At 45.8% G+C, this 22,423-nt stretch overlaps 1 protein-coding gene across 1 annotated transcript in view; it reads left to right on the forward strand.

Moving 5' to 3' along the window:
• LOC117354932 (presequence protease, mitochondrial-like) overlaps nucleotides 1-22,423 on the forward strand; it is a 155,094-nt gene that overhangs the window by 67,147 nt on the left and 65,524 nt on the right. The window contains exons 9-10 of the mRNA XM_033932894.1: nucleotides 9,968-10,056; nucleotides 21,108-21,236. Of these exons, the coding sequence (XP_033788785.1) occupies nucleotides 9,968-10,056; nucleotides 21,108-21,236 (218 nt within the window). The remainder of the gene's footprint in view (nucleotides 1-9,967; nucleotides 10,057-21,107; nucleotides 21,237-22,423) is intronic.

Raw genomic sequence — 22,423 nt, forward strand, 5'->3', positions numbered from 1 at the left:
TCTATCCCTACCAATCTGTACTGTCCTCTACCTTAGATTCTCTGTGCCTCTCCCATGTTTTCCTGAGTTTAGATACTGTTCTTGTCTTCACTGCCTCCACGGAGCAGCAGAGAAGTAGATCTTGAGTTTATCCCCTTCTATCTTCATCCTACTCTGCCTGTTTCCAGATATTCCTTTCAAATTAAGGAGGCCGCCCTCCTACACATTTATGCCTTTCTGCTTATCTTTTTTGAAGGTGTGGTTTCTTGAATTCTGTACAGTACTGTATATAAGATGTTGCCAAAGACTTAGGAGTACTGTTTTTCTATTGACCATTCTCCTCCCTATATACCCAAGCACCCTTTTGACTTTATCCATCAACTTTTCTACCTGTGTGTAGGTGCATATGTTGCCTTTCTAACAAAAAGTCCCTATTCTTTATCGCTCTCTAGACCGGTACAGTTCTTTATTGATGGGCATTAGCTCACTGTGAACAGCAGGTGGTGACTTGAGACCAAACTTTGGTTGTAGTATATTAGCTGAGGCTCCCCCTCTTAAACCAGTCTTGCTCAGTCTCCAAGCAGGTGGTAAGAGAGAAAAATTTAAGGCTTCCCTTGTTAAAGGTGTTGGAATTTGTTTAGGACTCCTGTTCCCCTTTCTGGTGCTGGACGGGTCCTGTTTGGGGGTCCGTCCGACCCCGGGGGTATCAAACCCGATGGTTTTCGAGTTGGGTCCCTCCCACCTTTCCTCCATCTCCCCAAGTTTTTGTAGAGTTGCTTCAGCTGGCAGCCTGGCCACCGATAATGGTCAGGCCTCTGGCTTAGAGAGCCAGTGGAGTCGTTCTGGAAAAAACCCAAACTCAAATCCTGAGGCTGTGTTGGTCTAAAGGGTTCTTTCCCTTTAAATTTACTGTATTTTACTGTATTTTTTTTTTAACTAACTAACACTTTTACTCTAGCTTAAGTCGTGTATTGCGCAATGAGCACCTTGCAAAGGAAAAAGTGCTAATTGTGCTCCAGCTGCGAGGCACTCGCAGCCAGCCTATTCGAGCGGGGTAGGCCACTGCGAAGGGGAATCCTCGTCGGCATTGGGTGCCAGCGGCTAGGGATCCCCTTCGAGTGTCTTGCAAGCCGGAAGAAGATGACGAGGAAGCCCAGGCTTACCCCCACCGCCCATGGTCAGGGCAGAAAGGATTTCCTTGCCGCCGAAGCGGCTGGGGACTCCCTTACAGCTGCTGCCTGCTTTAGCGGCTGGAACAGTGCTGCCCTCATCTCTGGAGCTCCTTTTTTTTTGGGCGATTCAGCTCCATTTTTGGTGGGAAGCACCTCCCATCTTTCTGTAGCCTCGGGTGACCTTGCCCCTGTTTTGGTGACACAGGGACAGGTTTTTTGCTGGGTCCCCTGCTGTGGCAGGGAGTCGGGGCCACCAGGAGATTTTTTCTCTCTTTGTTTTTAGCCCTATATATGGCTTTCTTGATGTGGCCGGAGGTCCTGCTTTTGCCCCGGGGGGGGAGGGGTTGTCCTTCGACATCCTCTACTGGTCGGCCCTACTCAGTACCAGATTTGTTCCCCTTTCCTCTCTCGTCCCTGTGCCCGAGGGTCTCTTGGGATGCGGATTTTATCTGAAGGAGCAGACTTCTGTTACTCAGGACCTGGACCTTGGGAGATCTCCAGGATCCTCTAGCGGGAACAGTTTCTGCTAGTGGTGGTTTTGCACGTCTGTCTGCTAGCGCGGATGTGTCCGTGCGGCGCGTTGTTTGGAGGGACGAGCTCTAAGAGCGGATTTTTCAGGTCTCAGGGTTCGAGGCAGCCGAGAAGAAGTCCTGAGCTGGACCCCTTGTTTCGGGGGATCCGCTTAACTTCCCATTCTTTATCCTGGTTTTCAGGATTTCGGGAGTTTGTGCTTGTGCATTATTGGGTGCCTGTGGCCCTTTTTAGCTCTGCACACTCTGGCCCACTGGTTTCACATCCCAGAGGGGAATCAGGACACCTTCAGGTCGTCCGTTGTGGGCGTGTTGCTCTCAGCTATCGCAAACTAGAAAAAACAAGGAAGGCAACCAAGTCACATCAAGGTCTGTGAGGGGGAAGCTCAAAGTGCCTAACTTGGCTCACAATTTGCAAACCAAATATAGTGTAATATGTCAAAGAACATGTCACATTATATGATGTTATAGGGCGCTCTCAGTGTGAACCCTCAGTGATAGGAGCACAGCTCCGACACTTCACTTCTGGGCCAAGGCCATAAGCCTTCACCCGCACACCATCATCGAGCGCCCTGTGTGTGCAGAAATCAAACCAATCAACAACCAAAGTGAGTAAATGAAACTCAACACAAGCAACCTGAGCGACCCCCACACAAACCCTGCCAGCCAAACCCCCTCAAAAAACTCACACAAAATCACAAACAAAGTCAAAAACCATACCAAAAAGTGAAAAACATGTCCAAAAGAAACAATACTTATCCAAAACTGTCACACAAACGGAAAAACCGCACCAGGAGGAGAGGTTCAACCGCGCTGGTTTCGGGAGGAGCCCTTCTTCAGGAACCTGGCCTCCAACAGAACACAAGCAGAGAGGAAGGCTGGAGGGCGGGGTGCCCGGGAGGGAGAGCACACCGGCTAAAACAGATCCAGCTATCGCAAAGCAGCCTAATGTGCCTGTTAACGGCGGCTCTGCTTTGAGGGACCCTGTGGAGTGTAAATTGGAGTTCCTCCTTTAACAGAGTTTTGATGTTTGCTGCCCTGGCGGTCCAGTCTGGTTGCTCTGGCCTGTTTTCAGTGGCCGAGCGTGTCTTATCATGAATCTGATAACTGGGACTTAGTAGAGCAGGAAGTAGTCAATATTAAGATGGGTGCTTCTTATCTCTCTGATGCCAGGTAGGACCTGTTGCGGACTTTGGCCAAGTCTATGGTTCTCGGGATGGCTGCGCGTTGTACCTTGTGGCTCCAGCATGGTCAGCGGATGCGGCATCCCAGGCTACAGTGCTGAAATTCTCCTATAGGGTGTCTTTCGTGTTTGGAGAGGATTTGGACAAGTTGGTTGAGACCTTATCTGATTCTAAAGTGCCTCGTTTGCCTGAAGACAGAGCTAAGCTACTGGCGCAGGTTGGCACTGCTCAAGGGCGCTTGCGTGATTTCCACCGGCTCCGCCCTGTTCGAGGGGCCACTTCCTTTCAGGCCTCCGGGTCTTTCCGGGGCTTTTTCTTTCAGCACATGCAGTCCTTTTGGGAGGACCACCAGGGAGCTGGGTTTTCCTCCGCTGGTTCCACTGCTTCCTGTCCTGCCTAATGACTCCTTGCCAGTGCCCCTGCTGGTTCCGGTGAGCGCTCGTCGGAGCGAATTTTATCCAAGGTGGACAGATATCATGTCCGATCAGTGGGTCCTGGAGGTGATTCGGGTCGCTTATGCTCTGGAGTTTGTTTGCTCCTTGCCAGATCATTTTCTAGCTTCTCCTTGTTAGGTGGTGTGGAAGAAGCAGGCTTTTGCCAGATCCTTCTAAGATTGCTAGATCTCAAAGCAGCTGTCCCATCCTAGATGGGCTCTCAGAGTTCCATCTTTTTACATGGAGACGTTACGGTCTATCATTCTGGCAGTTCAGCCGGGGAAGTATCTGACTTCTCTCGATCTGATGGAGGCTTATTGGCATTTTCCAATCTGGGTCTCCCATCAGCGGTTCCTTCACTTTGGGATGGCACTATCAGTTTTAGGCGCATCCTTTTGGCCCCAAAGATGTTTACCATGGCCCCAAAGATGTTTACCATGATTTTGGTAGTTGTGGCAGTTGCTTTGTGCTACGAGGGCATTCTGGTTCTTCCCTGCCTGGACGATTGGTTGATTCAAGCAAAGTCATTCCAGCAGAGTACCCAGGTTATGGCTCGGGTGGTGTGGAGTTCCTGCAATTGCTGGGATGGGTTGTCAAACTGTCCGTGAGCCGGTTGACCCCCTCTAAGCACCTGCAGTTTCTTGGGGTTCTATTCGACACCTCCTTGGGGAGGGTTTTCCTCCCAGAGGCCTGGGTAAGCAAATTGTAGGTGCAGTTTCGCCTCCCCATGGCATCCCAGTGTTCTCGGGCACAGGATTTTCTCCAGGTCTTGGGGTCAATGGCGACTTCCCTAGTCATGGTGAGATGGGCTCAGGCACACATGCATCTGCTTCAATATGCTCTGCTTCGGAGGCGGATTTTCTCAGCCGTCATGTGTGGATCCTGGTGAGTGGTGTCAGTTCTGCGGCCTTCCAATTAATAGCGCAAACTTGGGATCAGCCCCTCATGGACCTGATGGCCATGAGTATCAACACCAAAACTCCCTACTTCTTTAGTTGTCGCAGAGATGGTAAGGCCAAGGGCCTGGATGCTCTGGTTTAGCCATGGCCAACGGAGGGTCTTCTGTATGTGTTTCCTCCATGGCTGGTAATGGGCAGAGGTCTTTGCATTGTTCGGCATCCCAGCCTCGTGATCCTGGTGGCCCTGGACTGGCCTAGGCGTCCGTATTACACGGATCTGGTTCATCATCTTGTGGTAGATCCTCTGCCTCTCTCGTCCTACCTTCTGACTTGGGTGCCCCATTCCAATGTTTGATCCGGGTCCCTTTTGTCTTACGGCTTGGCTCTTGAAAGAGCACGCCTAGGGTAAGAGAGGTTATTCAGATAGTTATCTCTACTCTTTTGGGGTCCTGGAGACTTTCCACTTCTCAGGCTTATATGCTCTTTTTGCATCTCTTTGAGGAGTGGTGTGCTGCGCGTGGAGTGGTCTCATAAGAACATAAGCAATGCCTCTGCTGGGTCAGACCTGAGGTCCATCATGCCCAGCAGTCCGCTCACGCGGCGGCCCAACAGGTCCAGGACCTGTGCAGTAATCCTCTATTTATACCCCTCTATCCCCTTTTCCAGCAGGAAATTGTCCAATCCTTTCTTAAACCCCTGTACTGTACTCTGCCCTATTACTCCCTCTGGAAGCGCATTCCAGGTGTCCACCACTCGTTGGGTAAAGAAGAACTTCCTAGCATTCGTTTTAAATCTGTCCCCTTTCAACTTTTCCAAGTGTCCTCTTGTTCTTTTATTTTTCGAAAGTTTGAAGAATCTGTCCTTCTCTACTCTCTCTATGCCCTTCATGATCTTATAAGTCTCTATCATATCCCCTCTAAGTCTCCTCTTCTCCAGGGAAAAGAGACCCAGTTTTTCCAATCTCTCAGCGTATGAGAGGTTTTCCATCCCTTTTATCAAGCGTGTCGCTCTCCTCTGAACCCTCTCGAGTAACGCCATATCCTTCCTAAGGTACGGAGACCAATATTGGACGCAGTATTCCAGATGCGGGCACACCATCGCCCGATACAATGGCAGGATAACTTCTTTTGTCCTTGTTGTAATACCCTTCTTGATTATGCCTAGCATTCTATTTGCTTTCTTAGCGGCTGTTGCGCACTGTGCCGTCGGCTTCATTGTCATGTCCACCATTACCCCCAAGTCCCTTTCTTGGTTGCTCTCATTCAATAATATCCCTCCCATCGTATAGTTGTACCTCGGGTTTCTGTTTCCAACATGCAATACTTTACATTTCTCAACGTTGAACTTCATCTGCCATCTCGCCGCCCATTCCCCCAATTTGTTCAAGTCCCTTTGCAATTCTTCGCATTCCTCTTTAGTCCCAGCTCCACTAAATAGTTTTGTATCGTCCGCAAATTTTATTATCTCACACTTCGTGCCTGTTTCTAGATCATTTATGAATATATTAAATAGCAGCGGCCCGAGCACTGAGCCCTGCGGAACACCACTCGTGACCCCCATCCAGTCCGAGTAGTGGCCCTTCACCCCTACCCTCTGTTTCCTACCCGCCAACCAGTTTCTGATCCATCTATGTACGTCTCCGTCCACTCCATGGTTCTTCAGTTTCCGGAGTAGACGTTCGTGAGGCACCTTGTCAAAGGCTTTTTGGAAATCAAGGTATATGATGTCTATGGGGTCTCCTCTGTCCATCCGTTTGTTAATTCCTTCGAAGAAGTGCAATAAGTTCGTTAGGCACGATCTCCCCCTGCAGAAACCATGTTGGGTTGTTTTCAAAAGTTCGTTTCTTTCCAGATGTTCATCGATGTGTTCTTTAATCAGTGCTTCCGTCAGTTTCCCCGGAACCGAAGTCAAACTCACTGGTCTGTAGTTTCCCGGGTCACCTCTTGATCCCTTTTTAAAGATGGGCGTGACATTGGCTATCTTCCAATCCTCCGGGATCATGCCTGTTTTCAAGGATAGGTTGCAAATTTGCTGCAGTAGTTCCGCTATCTCCTCCTTTAATTCCTTCAGAACCCTGGGATGGATTCCGTCCGGACCCGGGGATTTGTCAGTTTTAAGTTTTTCTATCTGCCTGTGTACATCATCAAGGCTCACTTCCATGGATGTTAATTTTTCTGCTTGATTTCCATTGAATATTTGTTCAGGTTCCGGTATGTTGGTTGTGTCTTCGTTTGTAAATACAGACGAGAAGAACATGTTGAGTCTTTCTGCGACTTCTTTCTCCTCCTTCACCGCTCCCTTCCTGTCTCCTTCGTCCAGCGGTCCCACCTCCTCCCTAGCTGGCTGTTTCCCTTTAACATATCTGAAGAACGGTTTGAAATTTCGTGCCTCCCTGGCTAGCCTCTCTTCATACTCTCTTTTGGCTTTTCGAACCACACGGTGACATTCTTTTTGATACTTCCTGTGCTCCTTCTGGTTCCCTTCAGTTTTGTCCTTTTTCCATTCCCTGAATGAATTTTTCTTATTGCCTATCGCTTCCTTCACTATTTTAGTCATCCATACTGGGTCTTTTGTTCGACCCTTTTTGCACCCCTTTCTGAATCTGGGGATGTGCAGATTTTGTGCCTCGCTCACTGTGTCTTTGAAAAAAGACCAGGCATGTTCTACTGTTTGCCATTTTTTGGAAGTGTTCCTAAGTTTCTTCCTTACCATTTCCCTCATTGCTTCATAGTTTCCTTTCCTGAAGTTGAAAGATGTCGCTATGGTTCTCTTTCCGTTCGGTATGCCTACTTCAACCTTTACACTTCTTTGCCTAACATCTTGGAGTTCTTACATGATGGCCTAGACAGGGGCCTGGCTTGGTCTTCTCTCCGGGTTCAGCTTGCGGCCTTGTCTGCCTTTCATGGGTTGTTACGGGGTCAGTATTTGACTGCCATTCTCGATGTGGTTCGTTTTTACAGGTGGTGAAATTGCTCAAGCCCCCCCCCCTCCCCCTGTTTGGCCATCTGTTCTGTCTTGGGTTCTTAATTTGGTCTTACCCGGGCTGGTGCGCCCACATTTTGAGCCTTTGGGTGCCTGCTCGTTGAAGGACCTTACTGTTAAAGCCATTTTTTTGGTGGCTCTTATCTGCGAGACGTGTTTCTGAGCTGCAGGCGTTTTCTTGTAGGCCTTCCTTTCTGAAGTTTTCTCAGGAGCACATTTTCATGTTAACCAATCCATAGTTCTCCTGTTTTTGGGTGATTGTGGGGGAGGGGGGCTTTTCGGAGAAGAGACAGTTGCACGAATTGGATGTCTGTCAGGTCCTTTGCTCTTATAGTCAGTGGACCCAGGAGATCCAGAAGTCGGATCATCTTTTTGTCATTCTGGCAGGTCCTCGTAAGGGGGATGGCGCTTCTAAGGCTACCATTGCGCGGTGGATTATGGAGACTATTGCTTCTGTATACCTTCTTCAGAAAAAGCCTGTTCCAGAATTTCTCAAGGCTCATTCCACTCGGGGTCAGGCAGCTTCTTGGGCTGAGTCTTAACTTGTGCCTCCAGTGGACATTTGTAAGGCTGCAGTTTGGTCTTCTCTGCATTCTTTTGTTCGCCACTACCATGTGAATATTCAGGCGTGTTGGGACGCGGTGTTCAGTGAGCGGGTTCTGGTGTTGGCCCTTCGGGGGTCCCACCCTTGATGAGTACTGCTTTGGTGTGTCCCATCAGTAAAGAACTGTACCGGTCTAGAGAGCGATAAAGAAAGAGAAATTTTTGCGGTGACCCCTGAGACTGCTAACACTCTGGCTTACTGGTATCGTCTGTTGAAATCGTCCATTTCCTTGACTGTGCTTGCCCCGTTACGCTCTCGTTGGGAGCAGGAGTTGGGGTTGAGTCTTCCTGAGCCGCACTTTTTGACCTGTTTCAAGACTCTTTACACCTACACTAAATCCGCTGACTTTCAGGAGCTTCAGTTTAAGATCCTTCATCGGGCATACTTTACCAAGCAGCGGGGGGCCCGTTTGGGGCTTTGGGATAGTGCCCTATGCGTAAAGTGTCATACTCAGGCCGGAACTTACCTTCATTCCTTCTTGGAGTGTCCCACGCTGCGTATTTGGGGGGATGCACTCCCTCTTCTGGAGCGCGTAGTGGGCCGCACTGTGGAGTGGGACTATGGGTTCCTCCTTCTGGGGCTGCAGCATTTCCTCCAGGATCAGGGGTTTCTTGTCCCTCAGTGTCGTTTCTTTTATAATGTTATCCTTCTTGTTAAAAAGTTGATCTTGACTTATTGGATGTCGGAAGATTCGCCTCCGGCGTCTCGGTGGCGGAGTAGACTTCTGGAGATGGCCCGCTTTGAGGTACGGTCTTATGCTAGATCTCCGTACCGGGATACGAGACAGTATGTTCGCTTGTGGGAGCAACTGCAGGAGTTGGTAGAGGCTTGAGGGGTGCTTGAGACGAGGGGGCATACTGACATGCCCGCACTTTCTGCTCTCTTCTTCTTGTCTTTTTTTTCTTTCCTTCTCTCTTTCCTTTTTTTCCTTTTACTCATTTCTTCTTCTTTTCGTCCCTCTTCTCTCTCTTCCTCCCCTTTGCTTTCTATTCTTTTCGGTGGTCTGTATGATCTTGCTTCTGGTGGTGCCCTGGGGGTGGGTTGGAGGGGGTTGTTATGTATGGGAGTCTGTTCTGAGATATGGTTTGACTGTAGGTGTGAGTGGGTGAGTGTGTGTAGGGATTGGTCCCGGTTGGGGACATCTACATATAAAATAGTGGAAGGTTGTGACGCTGGATCTTTCTATTTTTGTATTTTCCTGGTTGGTTGAGCCATCCCTGGGACTACTGTGCCCTGCCCCATAGAGCATTCTCGCTTCTGCTGTGTATTTGGGGGGGGGGGGGCTGTGACCGGGGATGTTGCTGTTGTGTTTATTGTTCTGATTGCCTTTCTGGGCCCTTTGGCTGTATTTCTATTTCAGTTTTGTATTCTGCCTGAGTCTGGTTGTAACCTTTTTCACTTTCAATAAACATAAGTTTAAAAAAAAAAAGAAAAAAAAAGAAAGAGAAATTAGGTTCTTACCTACTAATTTTCTTTATTTTAGTCTCTCAAGACCGGTACAGTTCCCCACGCTATCTGTCTTTATGCAGTGCTTGCGGTTTTGTTCACGTGCAGATTTTTGCTTTTCTATGTGTTCTAGTATTTTTCTAGTGCCAGGGATATACAAGAACAGCGGCTATGGCTCAGCTGGCCTAGCTGTGAGCTGTGGGGACATTTCACTGCAGGGTTTTGGTTTTATGCATTTTCCAACAGCGTTACTATATGTTGGTTGTTTTATTCTCCTGTTCGGAGTTTTATTACTCTTACATGTTAGTTTTTTCTTGGTTCTGCTTGGCTATTCGGCAGACTGGTTTAGGAGGGGGAACCTCAGCTAATATACTACAACCAAAGTTTGGTCTCAACCTCCACCTGTTGGTCACAGTGAGCTATTACCCATCAGTAAAGAACTGTACAGGTCTAGAGAGACTAAAAGAAAGAAAATTAGCAGGTAAGAACCTAATTTCTCCTTTATTCGGTGGAACCCAATTGCTAAGAAAGCATATTAATGATGTTAGAGGTGTTAGTGCATATTAATCACTCTAGCTGTCGGTGTCTTGCATTGTTCTCATAGCATTGGTTGCCTAAAATTTTAAAACAACATTCAAGGCAGAATTTAGTTTGTGGCAATCGATCTTTTTATCCATTGAGACAGTCTATTATTATATTTTAGGTGGTCATTGATATTTTTTTGTTTCATTTGGCAGAGAGAGTACCATATAACTTGTGGCGTAGATTCACTTGCTACTGATCCTGCCAAACAAACCACTGTCAGTATCAGTTTTCTTCTGGCAGAGTAAGTATGCTGTGTGTTTTTAAAGGCATTATGGCTGAATACATTACACCCTATAGGGCTGATATTCAGACCACAAGAGGCAGCCTGGCTACCTCCTGTGGTCAGAGGCAACCCTGGAAATTTAATGACAGTTCTGTATCCGGCCACCAGCATTGGTTAACCATCCAGTTAATTTAAGACAGCACGGCTGCCTCCAGCTAAATACTGGCAGATTGAATAGACCAGCAAGTAACAAAATAGACGATGCATGAGAACAACAATAAAATGTTAACCAACCAGACAGTATACCTGGAAGAGTGGCCCCCAAAGAAGTACACTTCTCCCTCCGTATTCGCGGTGATTAGGGGATGAACACACACGCGAATACAGAAAAGCCATAAATAACTTTGTCTCTACTGTACTTCTCTCCACACGCAGGAAATAGCATTTGCCAAAAAAAGTCACTACTTTGAAAGCGCCAAAATTTTTATCGGATGGCGTAATTTGGGGGGAGGAGCTAGTATGCCAAAAATCACAAATAATCGAAATCGCGATTGTTGAAACCGTGAATACGGAGGGAGACGTGTACTCATAGAATGCAGAATTACAAAACGAGGTGGTATTGAGGAAGAAACTCCACCCATGATGACACAAGCACAATAATGAATTTGCAAAGCAAAGAACTTGGAAAACATCCTGCGTACCAAAAGTTTTTATATTTTCAAACCTATATCCCCAACTCCCTACCCCCTGGATCTGTTTGTTTTGTTGTTTTTTTTCATCATTGGGCTGTTTGTTAGTGTTGCCTAAGCTTCATACTTCTCTGTTTTTACTTGACTGCTTTTAGGCTGGTGTTAGTGGTTCCTTATACATTGTATTATTATATTTAGACTGCTAATATACACTGTATTATGAATGATGTACCTTGCTTACCAATAAAAAAAAAATTACAAAAACCCCCCAGACACATTTATATAAACAGTTGGATCTGAGGTCTTATTGAATTAGTTTTTGCTGAAGGACTAGATTTGAAATAGCCAGCTCTCGCATCCAATTTTTATTGCACAGGGCATATTGGACTCCAGTTAAATTAGCTAAACCAGATAACTCTAAAGGAAACATTTGTTCATGTAAAATAGGAATTGGAACTTTAGAACATATGTTATTTAGTTGCCCATATGTTGCGTCGTATTGGAATAAGATATGGTTAACTTTCCATTACAGACCCACTAACTCAGGGGTGCCCACACTTTTTGGGCTTGCGAGCTACTTTTAAAATGACCAAGTCAAAATGATCTACCAACAATAAAATAATTTTTAAAAACCCCACAAAGCACACTGAAAGGCAGAGAAAATGTTAATTATAATTCATATTCCGGGTTTTTTTCAAAGAGGTCAAGGCAAATGACTCTATGCAATGTCGCCTCAATAACAGCCATACACAAATAGACAAATATACTCCCTCCCTTTTTACTAAACCACATAGCAGTTTTTAGTGCAGGGAGCTGCGCTGAATGCTCTCGACGCTCATAGGCTCCCTGCGCTAAAAACCGCTATTGAGGTTTAGTAAAAGGGAGCCATAGTGCAAAATATAGACAGCAGATATAAATTCTCAAAATGGGCACATTTTGATCACTAAATTGAAAATAAAATCATTTTTCCTACTTTTGTTGTCTGGTGATTTCATGAGTCTCTGGTTGCACTTTCTTCTTCTAACTTCTCACTTCACTCTGGCTGCACTTCTTCTTCTGATATCTTCTGACTTCAGCCCACTCCTGCATCCAATATTTCTTCCCTTCTTTCAGCCTCCTATATGCTTTCTCTCCTCCAGACTTCATTCTCCCCCCAACTTTTTCTTTCTTTCTCCCTGCCCCTTCTTTCTTTCTCCCTGCCTCCTGTTCTTTCTTTCTCTTTCTCTCCATGCCCACTTTCTTTCAGTCTCCCTGTTCCCTCTTTCTTTCTGTTTCCCTTCTTTCTTTGTCTCCCTGTCCCCCCTTCTTTCTGTCTCCCTGCCTGCCCCCTTTGTTTTTTTCTCCCTCCCTCCCCCAAGCCACTAGGTTTGCCACCGCTACCGGGAAACAGGCCTTCAAGCCACCACCGCCCCAAGCTTTCCTTGCAGAAGCCTTGCGCTGACCAGGGTTCCGCTCCCCTTCAATTCTGATGTGGGAGAGGAAGTTCCGGGCCAGCCAAGCAGCAATTGGCTGGCCCAGAAATTCCTCTCCGATGTCAGAATTGACGTCGGGGAGAGGAATGCTGGTCAGCGCGAGGCTTCTGCAGGCCCAAATCTCCGGACGCCCAGGGCCGAGGAAAAGAAAAAGCCAGTCTATAAATCCTTCCATGAGAGCCATTCCAGTCTCCTTTCAGCAGGGCGCTTACAAAAATGCGTAGCCCCCCCCTCCTCAACTTCCCATTTTCAGGCTCAAGATGCCAGATCAGCAGCAGTTCTTGCATTTTTGGGCAGAGCACCTCCTGCTCCCGACCGCCTTTCTCCAGTCTGGTGGCTTGATTCCGCCAGGGGCAGCCGGCGCTCAGCTCTCCAGTGACGTGACTTCCCTAGACCTCCCTCCCGCCTTCTCCTGAAGGAAGTGACATCATCCCCCAGTCTATCAAAGATTTTCTACGGGAGAAAGCAAGGGTGTCAGGTCAAAAGCGCGCCAGGACAAAGGCGCGCGAGGAAGACGGGTTCTGGCAGTCAGGCAAGGAAGGACGCAGCGAGCATGAAGTGATGACCGGTGGGGAACCTCGGGGAGAGGAAGGCTGATTGGCCGGTCGATTGGGACGGCAACATGAGTCTATCACGGAACCCGGGATGGGTTCCGTGATCGACTCGCATTGCCTTCCCGAGCGACCGGTCGATCGCGATCGACGTATTGGGCACCCCTGCACTAACTTATCCAATAATTATTTTGGGAGAATATGGTATTAAATCTTCAATAAATGAATATAAAAAAGTTACTTAAGAATTTAATAGTGATTGCAATCAAAACAGTTTTTATCTAATTTCAAAGACTTCTCTAAATTGGAATATAACATAGGGTGGAGCATGGTTTGTTTGTATTGCAAATATGAGAAAATTTATGCAAAGCTTGGCAATATGAAAAAATTAAAAAAGATTTGGAATTGCTTATTGAATATGAAGGAGTAAAGGTTTATATAGAAGCAATTTTTTTTTGGCAACCCTAACATTTAGCTTATTTTATAATTATTTTAAATCTTATAGTTAGTAAATGGTATTAGTTGTTTTTTTATCATCATTTTATGATTAAATTGTAATGATTTATTAAAATTCAGTAAAATATTTTTGGAACGTTCCTGATCAGCCACACCATTTTGAACCGATTTTTTTTTTTTTTGTTAATTATTTCTATAAATTTAAGCAAAAACATCCAAGAATATCTTGAATCTAGACATAGATAGAGATGAAAAGTAGCACAAGGCACAAATCACATTCTGTTCTAAGAGAGGACAGGAGAGGGTGAGGCTGAAGCCACATATGAAGAGAAATAAGAGAAAAAGGACTGAAAAGTAACCAGAACAAGTTTTCTACTTGATCAATTCAGCTTTACCCTTCCTGAGGGAGTATTTGGGAGAGAGGGGGGGAGGTAGGAAGGCAGAGGGTAGTACCTAGCCTTTTAAAAAAAAAAAAAAAAAAAAAAAGGATTTATATACCACTTGTAGCCTAAATGGGTTACATTCAGGTACTAAAGCATTTTTCCCTATCTGTCCTGGTAGGCTCACACTCTACCTGGGGCAATGGGAAATTAGGTAACTTGCCCAGGGTCACAAGGAATAGTGTGGGATTTGAACCCACAACCTCGGGGTGCTGAGGCTGTAGCGCTAACCACAGCTGAGGATAGAGTTAGGGCAGAAGATTACACCTTTGAGCATAAGTTAAGGAGATATAAAATAAGAACATAAGAATTGCCATCTCCAGATCAGACCCTAGGTCCATCAAGTCCGGTGATCCGCACACGCGGAGGCCCCGCCGGGTCTACCCTGGCATAGTTTTAGTCCCCATATCACTATAAATGCTTCTCAAGGGAGATGTGCATCTAATTTACCCTTACCCGTATCACTCTATGCCACTCTTAAGGAGATGTGCATCTAGTTTACCCTTAAATCCTAGAATAATTTATGGAAAAGGAAGATTGTGTGTGTGTGGAGGGGGGGAATAGTACTAATTTGAGAGGTCAAAGGGAAAGAATTGAAGCTCAAATATTCAAAACAAACTCCTGTAAGTTTGATCTAGATTTGTGCAGTTTGATTCCAAAATTAATCCAGCAGTGCATAACTTGTCCTTAATTCTTGTGGCCTTATGGATCACACTCTGCTGAATGTGCTACAAGGACCATAAGAGGAAGTGATGAGAAATCTTGTGCTCTACCTCCTATTTAGCCTGCAATAAAGAGGGATCCTTAAAGAGAATAGGAGTGAATAAGGAAAACTTCAAATCGGAGATAGAAACAGGCAGGTTTTAAAAGCACAGGGCCTGGACACAAAGGAACAAAGCATGCCAGAGCAGGAATTGTAGCACTAGGAGAGGCACTGGTAAGATATTTTGGAAGGGCTGCCCAAGTCCGGTCCTTGAGATCTACTGGCAGGCCAGGTTTTCAAGATATCCACAATGAAAATGCATGCGAAAGATTTGCCTGCACTGCTTTCTTGGTATGCAAATCTCTCTCATGCATATTCATTGTGGATATCCTGAAAACCTGGCCTGCCAGTAGATCTCGAGGACCGGACTTGGGCAGCCCTGTTTTGGAGTATAGGCTACAAAGGCTCTTTCAGGGGTTTCAGTGCCCTTTTTCTCTCTTTTCCATTTAAAAAAAAAAAAAAGACACAAATTTTCTGTGTGCTTGGTCAGGTCTATATTCAAAAAACTGGTTAATAGTTGAATTTAGCTGGTTGTATTTATGAAAATATTTAGCTGAAACTAACTAGTTGGGATTGTTCACATAAATGTAACTGGTCAAATTTGACCATTTCAGTTAAGTGGTATGTAGCTACTAGCTCAGGGGTGGGAAAACTTTTTGACTCGTGGGTCACAATGGGCTCTTATATTTGACAGAGGGGCCAGGCGACCAGGGGAGGGGGCGCCCATGGTGTGCGAAGAGTTGCTATGATACTGTCATTTCTGTGAGCCTTTCCCTCTTGCTCCTCGAGCTTCACACCAACACTTTTCCAAGCGCTGCAGGTAAAGAGGAATTCGGGATTTTTAAAATTATTATTATTATTGATTTTGATGAGATTCATTATTCCCTTCTTCAACCCCCCTCCCTCCCCAACGAAAAATATACACCCCCCTCCCCCACGGGGGAACACGCTGGGCCACTCAACGTCTAAAATGCATCCATGGATTCTACCTTCTCTCTTCCTCTCCTTTAGAGATTTTATATATGTATATTCTCCAGAGAGAAGCAGGGGAGATCAGGCACACCTGTTCGTGAAGTCTCAGAATGATCCTGTGTGTCAGCTCTCCCCTAGCTATAGTAATCTTTTAACTTACTAAGCATGTGCAGGGATTTCTGCCATCCGTGGCTTCTCCCCTTGCCCTTTTTTCTGCTCTGGTTTTTTGTTATTTTTTTTGTTGTTTTTTTCAGTCGAAGCTCTCCCCTCACTCTCTCACACAAATTTAAAAAAAACCCAAAACTTTAGACTTAGAAAATCCCCCCAGAAGAGACAGATTTTTCAACATTATTTTCTACAGCTCTTTAAAAATAAATATAAAGAATACCTACCTGAACACCCTCAAAGCGCTGCAGCTCACGCCTGCCATGAGCGCTTCGTCCGCTCAGGCGCGAGGCCTCCTCTCAGCCATTTGCAACGCACGACCATGCCACCCGCTAAACTGCCAGTGGTGATGCTCACGCTGCTTTCACATACCAGTCGCCTAGCCCTCTGTGCAGGGCCGGTTGCAGGATGAAGAGCAGGCTCGGCGCGTGAAGGCTAAGTGGAAGTCCAGCTGTGGAGAAGGGCTGGATGAAAAAGCTAAACGGGCCGGATGTGGCCTGTGGGCTATAGTTTGCCCATGTCTGCACTAGCTTATATTAGGAAATAACATATTTTTCGCTCCATAAGATGCACCCTAGATTTAGACTGGAAAAAAAGCATTCTGAACCAAATTTTCCCTGCCAGGCTCTGTACCCTGTCCCCCCTCTGGTTAGTCCCAGCCAATTAACAATTTTTTACACGTCCTCCTTCCATACCTTTTTAAATTCCCCCCCCCCCCCCCCCAGGACCTCTCGTTTGTATTTATACCTGCCTATTAAAACATTTCCGGGCAGTTGACAAAACACTGAACTTAACTAGTACCACCATCATACTTGAAAGAGAGCCCTAGTTCACCCCTCCCCCCACAAAAAATTCACACATTTATATTTAACAAAATACATGCCCAAAAAATGGTACTGAACTCATTGGTAACTTTCTGTCATCTGCTGTGGTAGTAGCACAATTGACTGCTTCTTTGCTGGTTTTTGAATCTTTATCTGGGGAAGCTGGGACACTGCTTGCCTTCTCCTGCATATTGCCTTGCTTAGCCTCAGGACTCTTCCTGTCTAAGAACACGGTGGGCAACGCTGGCTGCACAGATACCTTTCCTGAGATGATTTTATCTTGGCTAGGCTCTGCCACTCTACTCCTCCATGCTGATAAAGATAGTGGGGGGTCTACACCTCTGACCCCTCCTCCTGGAAATCCATAATCCCCTGCCACAGCGTATCCTCCAGGTCCAAAATTGACCCAAACTCAGCCTCCAATAACTTGTATAAAAAGCAATAGTAGTTATTATATATACATCAAAGAATACATGAAAACCCAAAGCTAATTATGCTCAAGTCCCCAATTATAGGACTCGGGATAAAAAAATTTAGCGAGAAAATAAGAAAAATGAACTAAACATGCACTTTAAAGGATAATAATGGCTATAATGCTGAGTGCAGGAGTTGCATTCCTTAAGATTTTTCTATCTCCAAACGGGACAGTGCTAAAAAAGAAGTATCCGCCTGAAGAGCTCTTCTGTATTGCATAGAACAGAGATCTCAGTGCGCCGCAAGGTGCCAGCAGCGCTCCGGCCTCTTCTTTTCGGCATTCTGGTAAGAGAAAGTGCTTCACCGCAAGAATAATCGGTTTTTAAAAGAGCAACTCTCCAGAATAGTTCCTCGGCGCGTCTAGCCTGATGCCATCTTGGATCCCTGGACCAATTAATTGTTGTGCTTCCTTTTTATACCCTTAACATCAGCATAGCTTTAATCCAGTGCCGTGGTCACCAAACCTGTCCTGCAGGACCACCAGCCGGGTGTGTTTTTTTTCAGGATATCCTTAATGAATATGCATGGAGAAAGGAAGGGAGTGATTAAGGAGGAAAAAGAGGTAGCTGAGAGGTTGAACACATTCTTCTCGTCGGTTTTCACGAGAGAAGACACATCTAATATACCGGACTCAGAGGAGCTCATGAGTGGGGAACAGGCTGAAAAATTGGAGCATATAGAGGTCAGTAAGGAGGATGTCCTCAAACAGATAGACAGGTTAAAATGCGGCAAATCACCGGGTCCGGACGGGATCCACCCAAGGGTTCTGAAGGAACTAAGACAAGAAATAGCGGGCACAATCCAGCATGTTTGTAACCTATCCTTGAAAACTGGAGAGGTACCAGAGGACTGGAAATTGGCGAATGTCACACCTATCTTCAAGAAGGGATCGAGGGGTGACCCCGGGAACTACAGGCCGGTGAGCCTGACTTCAATTATAGGGAAGATGGTGGAAGCTATGATAAAGGACGGCATTTGCGAGCACATTGAGAGAAATGGCCTACTGAGAACAAGCCAGCACGGATTCTGTAAGGGAAGGTCGTGCCTAACGAACCTTCTGTACTTCTTTGAGGGAATAAGCAGTCGGGTGGACAATGGGGAACCCATCGACATCATTTACCTCGATTTTCAAAAGGCTTTCGACAAGGTACCACATGAAAGGCTGCTTAGGAAACTGTGGAATCACGGGGTGGGAGGGGATGTGCACAGATGGATCGAGCACTGGTTGTCGGGTAGACTGCAGAGGGTCGGAGTAAAGGGCCAATATTCTGACTGGCGGGGAGTCACGAGCGGTGTGCCACAGGGATCGGTGCTGGGGCCGTTACTCTTCAACATATTTATCAATGACCTGGAAAAGGAGGCAAAGTGCGAGGTTATAAAATTTGCAGACGATACGAAACTGTGCGGCAGAGTAAACTCCAGGGAGGAGTGTGAAGACCTGCAAAGGGACCTAGACAAGCTGGAAGACTGGGCAAACAAATGGCAAATGCGCTTTAACGTAGAAAAATGCAAGGTCATGCATATAGGGAAAAAGAACCCGTTGTTCAACTACAAATTGGGGGGGGCATTGTTGGGAGAAAGCAATCTTGAGAGAGACTTGGGTGTGCTAGTGGATGCATCACTGAAGCCATCTGCACAGTGCGCAGCGGCCTCAAAAAAAGCCAACAGGATGCTGGGCATCATAAAGAGGGGCATAACTACCAGGACGCGGGAAGTCATCATGCCACTGTATCGAGCGATGGTGCGTCCGCATCTGGAATACTGCGTTCAATATTGGTCGCCGTACCTCAAGAAAGACATGGAGGTACTTGAGAGAGTCCAAAGGAGAGCAACGAAACTGGTAAGAGGGCTGGAACACTACCCATATGCTGAGAGGTTGGATAGGCTGGGGCTCTTCTCTCTGGAAAAAAGGAGGCTCAGGGGTGATATGATAGAGACCTTCAAGATCATGAGGGGCATAGAGAGGGTGGATAGGGACAGATTCTTCAGGCTGAAGGGGACAACAGGTACGAGGGGGCACTCGGAGAAACTGAAGGGAGATAGGTTCAAAACGAATGCAAGGAAGTTTTTTTTCACCCAAAGGGTCGTGGACACTTGGAATGCGCTACCGGAGGAAGTGATCAGGCAGAATACGGTACAAGGATTCAAACAGGGATTGGATGGATTCCTGAGGGATAAAGGGATCGTGGGATACTGAGGGAGGAGCTGGGATGTAACACAAGTATAGGAAGTTAATCAGGTAAGGAGTAAACTAACCTGGTCGTGCACGTGCAAGACCGGAGGGCTAGGAGTTCGATAGGAAGGCAGGACTTAAATGGGAAACCAAGGTGGCAAGGGAGCCCCTTCTGATGATTCAGACAGGTCTTGACCTGTTTTGGGCCGCCGCGGGAGCGGACTGCTGGGCGAGATGGACCTGTGGTCTGACCCGGCGGAGGCACTGCTTATGTTCTTATGTTCTTATGTTCTTATGTTTGCATGTAATGAAGATTATAGATGTGCAAATTTCTTATACATATTTGAGACTGGTTGGTAAAAGTTTCCTATGAACTGCTTGACTTTGAAGTACTTGACCTTTTTTATTTATTAAAACTAGCCACAGTTTTTTTGGGCATCAATTTGATATTAAATCATCCACTGTGTGTTACCATAGCAGGGTGGTGATCTGCACCTATCCTTTAAATTGGTTGTGATTGTTATCTTAATCCTTTAATCCCATTCAATTATTCTATGCCCATATATTTATAAGGGAGTTGCTATGCTTCATACATTAGATTGCCAGAAAAGGTCTATTGTCTTCTAATCAGAGGAAGTTAAAGCCTTTAAAACCTACCTAGCTTTATATTTCTTTTTGATATCAATAGGCTGGGCTTTCTAGTAATAACAGTACAGTAATTTTCTAAATAGGGAAGTAAATGCATCTTTTTGTTAACACCCTACTGATTTTGATCTTAGGAGCACACGCCCAATTCTGCCTGGATCATGTCATTATTGATAAATTTTATGGGGAAAGATTATTAGTTTTTACTAATTAAAACAATGTATCGCATACTGTGTTCCCTGGCACATTAGTGTGTCTCCTGAGATTTCAGATGTGCAGTGGTACACTGGGGAGCAGAGGTGCCGGCACCGGCTGACTGCATATAGGACATGCCTCTCGTGGCAAGAGGCATGCGCTGTAGACAATCAGCCAGCGCTGGTGCCTCTCCTCTCCGGCCCTCTTCTCCATTGGCACACCCTTCTGGCGTCCCAAGGCCTATCTGGAGGGCCTTCATGTATGCGTGTGACATCATCACGGCAACATCTGCACACTTCCAGATGCCTTGAGCCACAGCCACTACATTTAGTGTATCGTGGCTTGAAAACGTTTGTCCCACTGAATGAAAAGTTCATCCAAGTTGACATGAAGAGGTGAAACTGGATTTGGCAAGTTAAAAGGTGTCTTTGTGGAAGCAGCCATTTAAAATTTAGAGAGAGATCTTGTAAAGTGTACTACTGCATTAACAAAAAATAGTCTCATCCCATCAAATGGGATCTGCAGTAGATGGAGTTGCATTGTTTAGAAAATCTAGTCTTTCAAGTGCAATAGGAATGGTATGCGGAACCTTCTCACGAACATACAGCAGAAGGATGTTAATCACAGCTTTTGAAACCACCTCTTTCTCCCAGAAGTCTGCTGCCACTTTCAGTTTCTCTTTCTGCAAGAGGATCTTCGGAGGGCCCCATCTGAGCATTTGGAGGAAGCTTCTCTCATGGATCTTATGATCAAAGCAGTGTTCCTAGTTGCAATTACCTCGGCCAGAAGAGTCTCGAAATTGCAAGCTGTGTTGTGCAGGAAACTTTGTGAGGATCATGAAAAAGGGATGCTTTTGAAAATGAAATCTTTACATTTTTATTCAGATAGTCAGCTGTTCTCCTTTTATATATAAGATCTGTTATGTATAACATTTTGTTTTTTATAGGAAAGTATTAGTGATTCATAGTTTGTAGTGTTATAAACTTAAGTGGCAGTTGTGAGAGGAGTTTTTGTTTGTTGAAGCAGTCCCAACATTTTTAATAGAAAGAACTTTGCAAGATAAGCTGCCTATATACCCCCCCATGAGCGCTGGAGCTGTTACCGCTTTGTTCGGCGCTAAAAACCACACTACGGCTTTGTAAAAGGAGAGTAAATGAGGAGGAAATAAAAGGTTCTCTAAATATGTTATGTACTGTATTTAGTTTATCAGTTCTACGTTTATTTAAGCTGATTACATTTTTCATCTTTAGTATTACAGATATTTTTGAAGCCTTCACGCTTGGCCTTCTCTCTTCACTGTTGGCCTCTGGTCCAAACTCTCCCTTCTATAAAGCTTTAATTGAAGCCAACATTGGGACTGGTTTTTCTCCTGGGACTGGGTGAGTAGCATCATTCTTAACAAATTATATCCTTTCTTGGAACTGTTTCTTATCCCCTCCAATAGATTTTAGTAAATGAAGCACAGCTGGTTTCCCAGGCAGCCTTGCAAGTTATTTGTTCAGGATAGGACAAAAGCTTGTATATACTTAAACATTTTTACTGTAACCTTAACTGAATATAAGGGATGAAAGAGATATTGGCAAACTAAAAGGCCATTCTGAACTTTAATGATAATACACCAAGTTCTAGCAGTTTATGTGACCTTACTTATTAGAAGCTTAATCTTCTATAACTGAAAACATTATATACTGTATTTTTTGCTCCATAAGATGCACTTTTTTCTCCCAAGAAAGTGGGTGCACCTTATGGAGTGAATACAATTTTATTTAATACTTCCCTTCCCCCCGATATCTCTTTTTAAATGCCAGTGGTCCAGCGCGGTCTCGGCAGGAGCTTTCCATGCTCCTGCCCCTCCCTCGCTGGACGTGGACGGCTGCCTCCTTTCTTTCTGCAGAGCAGCGCATAATGCAGGAACGCAAGCTTTTCGCTTCCTGCCTGGTCCCGCTCCACTCCCTGAACGGCTGCCGTCAGTTCTCTCGAATATCTGCATGTTCTGTTTACCAAAAATTCCCTAAACCACACCTGGTGCATGCAGGTGCCGTCTCACCTGATGTCAGCTTGCAATAAAAAAGCTAAGATGCCAACTAAGGGAGGGCGACTGGGTTGTGAGAATTTATGCCTGCTGTCCTTGGAGAACACCTACTACGCGTAAGTATCTTCACTTCTCCGAGGCCAAGCAGGCATACTATTTTCATATGTGGGACTCCCAAGCTGTCATGATTGTCAAGGTCATGCCTCTGGAAAAGATTAGAAACATAGAAAAAAGCAGCAGAAAAGGGCTATAGCCCACCAAGTCTGCCCATTCCAAGTATCCCCTCCCCTGAATTTACTCCCTTAAAGATCCCACGTGAGTATCCCATTTTCTCTTAAAATCTGTCACGCTGCTGGCCTTTATCACGTGGAGTGGGAGTCTGTTCCAATGATCCACTACTCTTTCGGTGAAGAAGTACTTCCTGGAGTCGCTATGAAACTTCCCTCCCCTGATCTTCAGCGGATGCCCTCTGGTGGTCGAGGGTCCCATGAGCCAGAAGATATCATCTTCTGACTCGATGCGTCCCGTGATGTA

The sequence above is a fragment of the Geotrypetes seraphini genome, chromosome 2 (genome assembly GCF_902459505.1).
Source record: "Geotrypetes seraphini chromosome 2, aGeoSer1.1, whole genome shotgun sequence".
NCBI classification, from domain to species: domain Eukaryota; kingdom Metazoa; phylum Chordata; class Amphibia; order Gymnophiona; family Dermophiidae; genus Geotrypetes; species Geotrypetes seraphini.